General features: G+C 54.5%; 1 protein-coding gene across 1 annotated transcript; it reads right to left on the bottom strand.

Annotated features, from left to right (window-relative positions):
• Positions 1 to 564: 564 nt before the first annotated feature.
• LOC149852507 (zinc finger protein RFP-like) lies at positions 565 to 12177 on the bottom strand. Its single transcript, XM_090028548.1, has 7 exons — positions 11244 to 12177; positions 9866 to 9961; positions 8645 to 8875; positions 7206 to 7228; positions 6625 to 6740; positions 5852 to 5926; positions 565 to 5246 (listed from the first exon to the last, which is right to left on the bottom strand). The coding sequence occupies exons 1-7, from the start codon at positions 11661 to 11663 to the stop codon at positions 4693 to 4695; spliced, it is 1515 nt and encodes a 504-aa protein (XP_089884674.1). The 5' UTR covers positions 11664 to 12177; the 3' UTR covers positions 565 to 4692.
• Between the last annotated feature and the right edge of the window lie 74 nt (positions 12178 to 12251).

Below are 12251 nucleotides of genomic sequence, written 5' to 3'. Positions count from 1 at the left end.
CCCTCAATTTGGGTTCTCTATTCTGGATGTCAATCACGGAGCAACACGGCCTGGCTCTCAGAGGGGCTGGGCTCCCGCAGCTCCCACCGACTCCTCCTGCTCTTGCGACTGACGGCGAGCCCAGAGCACTTGCCTGGCCAGGTCCTGTTCTGGGGAAAACACTGCGAGAATTATGTGGCTAAACTTGGGCCTTAACTTTACGAGGTCACCGGGTGAATGAATGTGAAGTACTAATGCCTGGGCCAGGGCCCTGTTACAGCCACTTTGTTGGCTTTCTGCCTCCTGTAAGTAACCTAATATAAGCCAGTAGCCAGGCTCCTCCCTGTGTCCACTCCCACATCCCTTCCCTTTGCCTTTGAACTCCCTCAGTCTTCATCAGGGCACAGGTTTTCTGGGAGAAATCCTGGAGTCTCCAGCCTGTTGGTTCTTTTTGCCCAGGGGCAGCACTTTGCAGTTCAACGAAGACAAGTGCAAAGTGCTGCCCCTGGGCAAAAAGAACCACCAAGACACTTGCAGGTCGGGGAATGACCTCAGCAGCAAGCAGTGGAAAGGGATCTTGGAGTCATAGTTGACTCCAAGATGAACACAAGTCGTCAGTGTAACCAAGGCTAATGACACTTCATCATGCATTAGCAGATGCATGACCAACAGATCAAGGGAGGTGATGCTTCCCCTCTTTGTGACACTGGTCAGGACACAGTTGGAGTACTGCGTCCAGGTTTGGGCACCGCACTTCAAGAGGGATGCAGGGAATCTTGAGAGGGTCCAGAGAAGGGCCACCTGGATGGTCAGAGGCCTGCAGGCAAGGCCCTATGAGGAGAGACTGAGGGACCTGGATCTCTTCAGCCTTCGCAAGAGAAGTTCCTGAAACCATTCCACATCTTCTCTTCTGCGATCTTCCCAGCTGCTTCACAGGAACACTAACAAAGTCCCCTTTAATATGGACGCAGCTACTATTGAGCAGAAGTCCTCAATCTCCAAGTCTAACCCTGGAGCTGAACACACCCAAACATATTCACAATAACAATGCACATATGGCAGCTTGGTTTTAGTTGCTTATAACAGCAAACATGACAGTAGTTGCCCAACTTGGGGGGAGGCGATGTCTGTGAAATGCCCCACTGCAGATTTGGTAACCCCATAACAGGGAGGGATGGGGAAATCCATGTGCTAATACATGGCACCAAGGAGCCAACCTCACCCTAAGAACCATGTTGGGAATCTCCTTTTGCACTCTCTTCCCTCCTCTCCCCTTTTCCTCCTTTCTCCAGACTCCTTCACTGGCTGTTTTGTCCATCACTTTTGTCCCAGCCTTGGTCCTTCCTCTCTGTGTCCCCCACAATCCTCTGCTCCATGGTGTAGATCAGGCCTCACATCCCTTCTCCTCCTTCCCACAGGACTCTCAATATTGGATTTAAGTTTAAAAAAACAAATAAACCTATTTTGTCTTTGACAACCTCAGCTGACAACCCTCTGTTGACACCTCAGCTGTCCCTGCCTCACCACCACTGTCTGCTCCCAAACATCATAGCACCTTGGACAGGCAGCCTTGCAAACCACGCTAAAGTTGTATCTTGCATTACTGCTCAGGCCTTTGGTGGGTGAACTCCCTCCTACTCCTTGTTGGCACTGGATTTAGGACCCAGGTGCCTTGTTCCAGGGGGACCCAAAACTCTCAGACTGACCACGACCTTTCCATTTTATAATAGAATATTTTTTTTTATATACAGTGGTAACAGCAAAGAATAATACAAGCAATTCTACAGCTACCAATCCCAGGGCTGTCATCAGAGTCAAGATACATTTGGCAAGGACGCGAGCTTCACTCTGAGGTTCTCTCTTGAATGTCAGATGTCAGTAGCCTGGAGGTCAGAGGCCAAGGCCTCCCCCTGCCCCCCAGTGGGGTGGATGAGACAGGCTGGTGGTATGCCCATGTGCCTCGGGTTCCCCTCTCAGGGGGACTCCTCTCAGGGACAGGGACCCTTTGTTGCTCTGAAGTCTCTGCTTCTGCGTTCTTCTTCCCTCCTGATGACTCTTCATCCCCGGGCATCACCGACTGGTCCTTCTGTGGTCGTCATACTGTCCATGTTCTGTTGTGTCAGCATATTCTTTTGTTTTACAAAACCATGACAGCCTAATTTGGGATTTCTGGACCTTCGCCTAATTTGGTCTGTTCCCCCAAAACCAGAACATTCAGGGCCCCAACTCTTCAGCCTTGGGAGCTGGTGCCACCTTATCTCACGTTATGGAACAGGGTGGTATATGCCCATATTTTCCCAGGCTACGTGTATATCTGTTGGCATTGTTGCTTTCCTGAGTGAGACACCCTGTCTGCCTCGAAGGGTGTGAAAACTGTATGTGTGACAACCAGACCTTTAGAAATCAATTAACCCTTGCCACTGTCCAGAACCATTATTCTAATACATATACATTCACCTACAAGCCAATTCCTAAAAGTAAACCTTTAAATGTCATTTTCTAGCCATCACTCGTAGGCATGAAAACCCAAGAACAGTGCTAACTCTTACACATGGATAGAGGAAGAGGACTTGGGGCCTGTTGCAGGAGCTCTTGGATGGGAAATCCAAATGAGACCCTAAGGCACAGGGCTGTATTAATTGCTCAAAGGTAATGGGAGCTTCCAGCTTCTCCCCTCACTCCCAAATCCTACTTCCTTCATTCTCTGTCCCCGATGCAGCAACAGCTCTTGTTTCCCAAACCCCACAACTATTTTGCTCCCATCTTTGAACGTACCCTCTGAATCTCAGCCCTGCCCATGCACTCTCCAGTCCCTATGCCACCCTCCCCCTCCCTGTCTCGGCCTCCCAGCCTCTCCCCCTACAACAAGGAGGGACCTTGCTCCTTCCAGCTCCTTGGGAACCCCCAGCCCAGGGCCCTCATGAAAAACACCCAAACCCAAACCAGCCCAGCAGCTCCCCAGTGGCAGATCCAGCCTGCCTCCCACACATCCCCAGCTGGGGCCTCCCTGCCCCGAGGATGCCCAGAGGCACTTTGCAGGGAGCCCCCAGCCCTGGGCTGCTCCAGTCACAGGCAGGCCAATGCTCCAGAGCTGGGGGCTTCTTACAGGGGACATTGCACTGCCAGCCCTGCTGGAGCCCTCCAGCGCCACAGACCATAAGGACAACAGGCCTCTGTAACAGGAAGCCTAGGGCTTCCCTGACTTTAAGAGAGGGAAGCAACTGCCCAGAGAGCCTCAGATGGGGAAGGCTGCTCGGTAGGAGCTTCCAAAGGGCAGCTCCCGAGGGGTTTGCAAGCCACAAGCAGTCCACTGCTGAGCTAAGTGCTCCGCAATGATACAGCTGAGCAGTACCCTGCGGGGGAAGCACGGCACTGCTGCGGCAGCTGCGCAACAGGGCAGTAAGCTGCCAAGCAATTAAGCCAGCAAGCCCAACTGGAGAATAGCTGAGGCCAGCAGGTAAGTCACCCAACCAGGAAAGTCACATAACCAAAGAGGGTTAGTACCTAGGAGCTATGAAAACACAGGGCTTGAGACAGGGCAGGGAGTCTGGCCCTGAAGGCTGCCGGAGAAGGAGCTCTGGATCAAGATGGCTGTGGCCTGAGGCACTGACTGAGACCCTGTGGCTACGAGGACTGAGAGTAAGTGGCTGAAGGCTTACAAACAGCTAAACCCCAGGATGAGAGGTATTTGGGTTATGCTGCCAGCATGCTTAGTTTTTGTTATAGCCAGTGGGCTTATTCTTTTCTGGTGGTTATTACCAGTGGACCAGAAAGGGACTGATGGGAAGTTCAGAGATCCCAGGGTGCCGCAGAGGCACAAGCCTTTAGCCTACCAGGAACAGGGCGCAAGCAGCTGTACCCAGTGAGGGTGAGAACCAGGGCCAGAGGCCCAGCTGGAGACATGGGGAGAGCCAGAGACAGGGCCGAGGCCCACTGCCTAAAAGGGACAAGAGCAGAGCCCCAGAGGGTGAGATCGCAGACCTAAGGGTGTTAGACCAAAGCACAAGAGGGGCAGAGATTGATAAAGGCAAAGAGGCCTGGCCCCAAAGAGTTGCAGAGAATTATAAGGTATAAAGGACCTGAACAGGCTGGAGCAGACTGATACAACCAAAGAGGCCTGAGCCTAAAAAGTAGCAGAGAATGATAAAGGCTTAAGAGACCAGAGCAGAGACTGGGGGCGAGTCCCCACTAATAGATAAGGGGTAGCACCTGCGAGCCCGCAGGGGAGGTCGGAGGCTGTGAGCAGCCCGTAAAGCATCTGGTGTTCTGGGAGGTGCGTACGGGACAGGAGATTCCCCTTACCATAAAGGATGGAATAAGATCAGTGGGGTCTAAAAAGGATCCACAAGCAGGTAACCAGACCAGGGCTCACCCTAGGACCCCTGCAGGCACCTTCCCTTTTCCTATATCAATTCTTCTATCAAAGGCATGGCAGGAAAAAAAAGCAAGGAGTAGAGCAGAACAGGAGCCATGTGGCCACCAGAACATGTCATAGCTGTCCTGGGAGCCCAAGTCCTATTACACCTTGGGACCCTGCAGCAGTGGCAGGGGCTGATCTGTATGGACACATCCTGGCCTTGCTGTGAGAACAGAGAGATCACCTGAGTCTGAGAAAGGAAGGGAGGGCTGGACAGAGGGCCAGTTAGAGGGCTGGTAAGAGACCAGTTAGAACAAGGCCGGAGACATCCACGTGACCAACATCCCATGCCTGGCTCAGGGGCACAGCCTGAGCTGGACTGGACAAAAACCCATTTGCTTGACACTGAAGCCAAATCTCAGCTCGAGCCAGAGCCAGGGTCGGATTATGTCCCCAGCGAATGAGGTCGGTGGGAAGGTGAAGATCGGGGCCTCGGTGTCAGCATCAAGAAATGACACCTGCCCCCCTGCATAGTCCAGACAGACCCGCAACTTGCTGGGCGCCTGGCGCAGGTCCAGGCGGGTGGGAGCAGGGGCCGTGAGAGCCTGGAACTGACCCCCACAGCGCTGCACGGCCCAGATCCCCCCCTCGGGGCTAAAGCTGATCAGCCCCTTCCTCTTCACAGACTCTCTGGCCACCCCCACGGCCCAGCCGTACCCCTGCCCCACCTCCACCTCCCAGCAGTGTCTCCCCGAGATGAATCCCTCGCAGCCCAGCACACAGGGCTCAGAACCAAATCTTTTAGGATTTTCAGGCAGATGCTGCCGTGTTTCTGCTCGTTGCACTCTTCTCCTGTCCGCAGAGAAGACAAGAGAGGGATGAGCCGTGTCTGGATCCAGAGTCACTGTCGCTGGGAGAGAGAATCGCAGCGTCGGGGCAGAGCTCAGCCCTGGGGCAGGTGGGACCGTTCCCCCCCTTCCCCGACCTGCCAGGGACCGTCCTGGCCCCAGGAGCTGCCTCTGCCCTGGGCCCTGGAGGCTGAGCACAGACGGCCCCGCAGCTCCTCAGCCTGGCACTGGCAGCCACTCCTGCCCCTGCTAAGCTTGGGGCAAGAGGAGGCAGGCGACAGCCCCTCTGACCTGCCATCCACTCCCAGGCTAGGCACGGAGGTGAAGAGGCAGCTGTGGAGACGATCTCCTCAAACAGCGTGGGAGGATGCCTAAGTGGCACAAGGCAGCAGCATCCTTATCCCCCTTCCCCCACCTTCTCCTTCCACAGCAGCTCCCTGGGGAGAGCCTGGCTCTGCCCCGAGAAGAGGGAAGCGGTAGGAGAAGAAACAGGGGAGTCTCTGCCAGGCACGAGGGGAGAGACACAGCAACCCTGAGGGACACCTGCTCCCTCCCAGCACAGAACTGAACAGCCGAGGGCCCCGAGCGGAGAGAAAGGGTCCGTCCGTGGCTTGTGCGGGATTCTGGGAATTTGCTGCGACTCAAGGCCGTTCCCACGAGAGCTTACCCTTAGTGTATGGCTGTAGTGCATCCCCATGTGGTACATCCCCACTTCTCTTCTCCAGGGCAGATGGAAAAGTGTCTGGAGGGGAAAAGAGCACAGACGTGACACTCCCTGCTGTTGGGCTGGTAAGGATACTGCAGCTCAGCTCTTGCCCCTGCATCTCCCTGAACCTAGACAGTGGCACCGTCTCTGCCTGGAGGTGATGTCCTGCTTTTGCAAGAGAGCAGGACATCAAAGGTGTAGCTTCCCTCAAGCAACCTCCCTCCATCTGCCCCACTCTACTCCAGAGACACACAGGAGCCCTCCCAATGCCTGCTTCTCCTGTAACGGGGGGAAATGAAGTGGGCAGGGAGATTTCTCCTTTCCCTACAGCCCACTGCAGCCAGACAGGCTGGGTCCATATCTCAGAAAAAGCCTTGGATTTGGAGTCTCTATTTTGGATGCCAACCACTGAGCACGAGGCCTGCTGCTCAGAGGAGCTCGGCTCCTGCAGCTCCCACTGACTCTTTGTGCAGCAGCAAGTGGCACAGCCCCTGCCTGGCTCTGTCTTGGGGAAAGACTGAGAATTATCGGGCTACACGGGGGCCTTAATACTTTGAGATCACAGGGTGCACGGACATACCACATTACTGCCTGGACTCTCCGACCTCCACTCAGTTTGTGGGCTCTGTGCCATTTATAAATAACTTGGTTTTCAGCCAATAGACCAGAGCCCATCTCCTCCCATGGCCACAGACCCCCCTCTCTGCGTCCCCTCCCACATCCCTTCTCCGTACCTTTAAACTCCCTCCCAGTCTCTGTCATGGCACAGGTTGTCTGGCAAAAATCCTGGAGCCTCCTTTCCAGCTCAGGAGAAATTGGCACCAGCTGTGGGATCTCCCCTCTTTCACACCTGGGGAAACCCATCTCAGGTGAGCGAATGAACTGGCAGACCTCCGTGCCATTCCCTGCTCAGCCCTGCTCCACGCAGGTGCAGCATGGGCAGTGGCAGTGCAACCGCCCCTCGCACTGGCCCATTCAGATGTTTTTCCCCGCCTTGGTCATTGCTGACCTGGGTAGATTACTGACCGATGACCTGGCAAAGAATGGCCCATATTCCACACCGAGGGCCCAGAGGCAGCCAGACCTCAGGGAAAGAGACATCCCTTGAGAGGCTTTTGCTTAAAAATGTCTGTCCAACACAATGGACAACCCCTCAGCTCTGGAGAAATGCTCCTCTCAGAATTAAGTTCACTGGAGACATTTGCATCCTGCCGCACCAACCGCACTGCTGAGCCCCGGGGAGGCACAAGTCTACCATGCTCTGCAGCCGCTTCCCAGCAGCAGCCCGTGTGAGGAGTCAACTGAAGCCACGTACCTGCTCAGGGTCTTTCTGATACCCTAGGAGGCAAAGAGAGACAATATGAGTTGCCCATGTCACACACTGGGAATCTCAGGGGGGCATTTGGAAACAAGCTTATAGAGAAGCACTATGTAACCTCCAGAGCGAGCGACTGGCTGAGCTGCTGAAGCTTTCCATCTCTGGCATGTGCCTGTCTGTAATTTTTCAGAGATGAAGATCAACTGTCATGTCTGTGATGCATGTACCACAGGGGTGGGCAAAATATGACCCACAGGCTGGATCTGGGGCACAGGTCAGATCCAGACCACATAAGTCTTGGATCCAGCCCAAGGAAGCTTCAGCCGGGTGGCTTCTGCCCTAGCACTAAGTGCTCTGGATCCTGTTCCTGGCCACCTTCAGGTGGCTGCGCATCGCACCAGGTGGGCTGAGTGGGTGCAAGGCAGCCGGGAGCTGGAGCCAGAACTGCACATGCTGGGGCAAGAGCTGCCCAGCCGCAACTTCCTTCCTATCCGGATGGGCACAGCAGGGGCAGGAGCAAGAGCTGCTGCAGGTGAAGGAAGCAGAGCTGCATCTCAGCAACTACAGCTACACTGAGAGTAGCCCCACCAGTAAGCTATGTGTACTGGCTGCAGCTGGGCCGGCAACTGCAGGGAGGAGCATGGTGCCAGCTGCCCCAAGCAGGGTGCTGCTGCATGTGCTCCCTGCCCCTCAACTCCATCCCTCCCCTCGACCCTGGCCAACTCCCAGGACCTAACACCCAGGCAGCACCCCCCCCACCACACACACATGTGCACACTAACCCTCCAAACCCCACCACCCACAGGGCAGGGGTGTGCAGGGAGTGGATCTCCGTTCTGCCCTGGGCTCCAAACTTGCATGTTCCTGCCCACAGAACCAGAGCTCTGCACCAGCCCCAGCCCCAGGCCCATGCTGTCCCTGCCCCATGATCCTGGGACCTCCATGAAGACCACCCCCAGCGCCTGCAGCTGCACAGGTGGAGAGCTGCATGCTGGGAGAGGGCCAGGATCGTGGGGTAATGACAGTGCTGGGCAGGGGCCCAGGGAAGAGCCATGACCCACACCTTGCATCACCCTGCCTACAGAACTTGCACCTGTTGCAGGGGTGTGTAGGCCACAGATCACGGCTCTGCCCAGGGCTCCAGCACCACACTGGCAACCCCTCATAACCTTGCCCCTGATCCCACTTCAACCCCCCATCTGACTCCTGAACGCAGCCCACCCACGGCCCCATCCTGCATCAGGAGTTTGGTGAGTTGTTCCGTGGCGGGAGGAATGTGCTGACCTGGCCTGCAGAAGCTCATCACAAATCCCTGTGTGGCCCACGGGCAAAAATAATAGCCCACCCCTGATATACTGGGTCACCCTGTGGCCTCTAGGAGTCAGGAGCCGTCCCCCCCAGGACAAGGCCCTGGGCTGTCCCCAGCACAGGCTCACCTGCAGGAACTCACTCGCTGGCTGCTGGCACTTCGCCTCCATCTCACTGATCAGCTCGCTGAGATGGGAAATCTCCTCAGAGAGTTTGATGACCTTTGCTTCCTGTATTTTCTCAGCCTCCTTCTCCAGCTCTCCCAGCTGGGCCAGCAGGAGCTGCTCTTGTTCCAGGAGTATCCAGCGCAGTTGCCGAAACTCAGACATAATCTTCTGCCTCTCGGCTGCCGTCTGTTTCTGTAACAATAGTAAGTGACACCAACACAGGCCTGAGTGTGCAGGGGACAGATTCTTGGCAAAGCCCAAAACACCAGGATAATATCCTCCCCCCTGGCAGATATGCAGTCATTTCTTTTGCCATTGCATTTGACCCTAATATGCATTAAGGGAGGGGCAGGCAATTATTTTGGGCAGAGGGCCGCTTACTGAGTTTTGGCAAGCCATCGAGGGCTGCACGACAGGCAGCCCAGGGCAGATTAATATTAATTTTGCCCACCCCTGTATTAAGGGGAGGTGGCCATGCTGGGTGAGATCAATCAGAGATTTGGAGTGAAGCACCATCACAGCATGCTGATCACAGCCAGCTGTCCCTCTTTTTCACCTGAACCAGGTGCTTCAATATCGCTCCTTACCCAGGAGCTGGCAACAGCTGGGGACTGGACACAGGAGAAGCAATTGAACCTGAATCTAGACAAGACAGAGGCGATGATGTCTGGCAGCCTCCTGGCTTGTGGGGAATAAAGAAATTTCTCAATGATGGGAGTGACTAGGGGCACCTTTCACCAACTCCATCAGGGCTGGATCTGGCATCCATCATTCACATCCTTGTAACCACAAACACAGACTGCAGAAATGTGATTTCAATGGGCCTGCACTTGAGCCTCATCTAGAAGCTTCAGCTGGTACAAGAGCTGCTTTGCAACAGAGGCGGGTTGCCAGGAGCACGTTGCTGCAGTGCTCCAGAGTCTGCTCTGGCTTCCACTACTTTTATGGGAGCAAAACACAGCACTGGTTTTGACCTCTAAGGCCAAAGCCAGGGCCTGGTATACTTCAAGCTCCCCCGTCTTCCCTTGTATCCCACTATGATCCCTGATGTCAGCCAAGAGTAGCTTCCTGCAAGGACCACATATACACAAAGATGCTTTAGTGAATTGTGTGGGACGTGGCTCTGGGTAACGGCTCCTTAGCCCCAGAAATCCCTCCCCCTTGTGATCCCAAGGCACCTACCAGATACTCCTGGGTTTTCCCTTCTCCAGTCTGTTTGAATCCCAGGAGGGTCTCTCTCCTTCCCCTCAGAGTCCTCAAGTGGGCCTGAAGTTTTTCCTAAAGAAATAGAAAATATTTTAGCTTGAGCAGTGGGAGGTGGAGGGTGCATGAGATCATTTCAGTGGTTTGGTTTGCAGGGTATTAATAAAGGGAGTTTTTTGACTAACTAAATCCCAACACACGAGTGCTTCTTGGGGATCCAAGTCTGCTCATGACGCTGGAAACACCCAAAGTGCAATTAATTGCTGGAGCTGAGGAGGGAGCTTCAGCCCACAGACATCTTTTCCCGTTTGGTCCTTGACTAACTTCTCAGAGAAGGAAACAGCCATCTCAGAGTGAGAGCCTTGAAGGCTTGTTTCTGAGACTGTAGAGCTGTCACAGCCTGAGGGGTTCATCTTTAAAGCCTCTGGTAACTGTGTTGCCTGGACAGAAGGGGCATAGTCAGAGAGCAACAACTCCATTAGCATAGCTGAGCTGTGAGGAATGGTTGGGTCCGCTCCAATTATGCTCCAAATTGCTGGGAGACAGGGTAGATATGCACCTTCATGGACTAAGCAGAGAGCACAAGCCTTTGTGAACACAAGTTCACTTCAAGAGATGCCATGAAAGGACTGCAGAAGGCAGAGGATATGAAGGAAAGAAAAAATAAAAAAAATCAGACAAGCAGGGCGTGGGGGAAGAAAGACGGAGAGAGGGCGGGGGGAAGGGGATGGTGCTAGGAGAAGTGAAAAAAAGAAAATAAGGAAATGAGCAGTAAATCCATAATGCCCTGTTACTCTCCTGTAGAATTACCTACCTTCAGCTCAGCTCCTGCTGGGGGTCATAAAGACTCTTTTACCTACCTCAAGGCAGAGAGGCTGGAAAAAGGGAGTGCTAAAGAGCAATGTGCTAGTAATCACCCCCCCAAAAGCGCTGCCAGGCTGAGAATACGGACCGTGGAGTTTGCTATCTGGGATGGCTTATGGCTTTGTTTAGGAGGGAAGATGCACTGATATGCAAGATTAGGCTTTGGAGACAGTCCTGTATAATGGAACAAGTGAGTGTTGAATTGGGAGGTGAACCCTGGGGTCCAGTTTGAACCTGTGCTCCAGGACTGTTGCAAAGAGGTTTTGTGTCTTTCTCATTTAAGAGCTATATTTGTCTGAGGCAGGAACCCCTAGAAATCATTACACGCCCAATTAAATGTTGTAGCCTGTTCCCTACAAGGGCGGCTCCCCACAGCAGGTCACACCAGCACCTGAGGGAGAGAAATGACCCGTGGAAGGAAGTGTGGGAAAAAATAAACCTACCTGCAATTAAATCTAAAGCTGGGGTACATTAGCCAAAAAACAGTTCCTACCTTGTACTCCTCGGCAGCCTCTTCTAGGGGAACCACGCTGTGAAATTGGTGCGCCCGGGATCGGTCGCACACCACGCAGATGGGGGCTTCATCATCTTGGCAGAACAGTTTCAGAGCCTCCCCGTGCTCCCCACACACTCGCTGCCCTCCGGCTGCCTCCGCTGGCCGCACGCTCAGGCCCTTCACCAGTTCTACTAAATTGCACACCTGCCTGTTTGGGCCCAGGGTCCCCTGGGGAAAGGTCTGTCTGCACTGGGGGCAGGCGACGTCCATCTCAGCCCCCTCCCAGCACTGGGTGATGCAGGCTCGGCAGAAGTTGTGCCCGCAGCCCACGACCATCACCGGATCCCTGAAGAAGTCCAGGCAGATGGAGCAGGTCGCTTCCTCCCGGAGGCTTTGTACAGAGCTCTCAGCGGCCATGGCTGGGAGCAGGGAGGGGACAGGGCTGGTTTCACTTTCCTGAGCTCTGGTGCATGCTCATAAACAGCTTGGATTTTCCCTTCCTGGAAATGCTGGTGAGTACCAGCTGACCTGGCAGGAGTCCAGGAGTACAGAAGGGTTTTTTTCATTTAAATTATTTCAGCAATTCCTAAGCTGAAACTTAGTCTAACTCCTGAGTGTCTGGGGAAATAGGCTTGTGCTCTATATACTGGCAGTGATATTCAGTGCAGACAAAGCCCAGAAGCCCTGATCCTGCCCACATTTCTCTGGTGCTTTGCTTTCCCCAGGCCAGTCCTGCCCAGGAACTCGATGGGACAGTCCCTGGCACAGAGGTCGGCAGGGCACGAGTGCATCCAGCATCAGGGCCTGGGGGAGGGCTGCTCACAACCCCTCCCTCAGCACACACAGACGGCTGCTCCCCATGGTCACACAGGCATGGCCAAAGTGGCCTAACAGCACCAGGCAAGATCCAGAGGACAACAACAGCAGGGGAGGGAGGTAGAGCAATCCATGGCCATATTAGTGCACAAATTTTCCGGGGGGGGGGGGGCGCGCTTTGGGCACATC

Source organism: Crocodylus siamensis, chromosome 15, assembly GCF_052110815.1.
Source record: "Crocodylus siamensis isolate JL-2025a chromosome 15, ASM5211081v1, whole genome shotgun sequence".
NCBI classification, from domain to species: Eukaryota; Metazoa; Chordata; order Crocodylia; family Crocodylidae; genus Crocodylus; species Crocodylus siamensis.
This window is presented reverse-complemented; position numbering and strand designations above follow the sequence as displayed.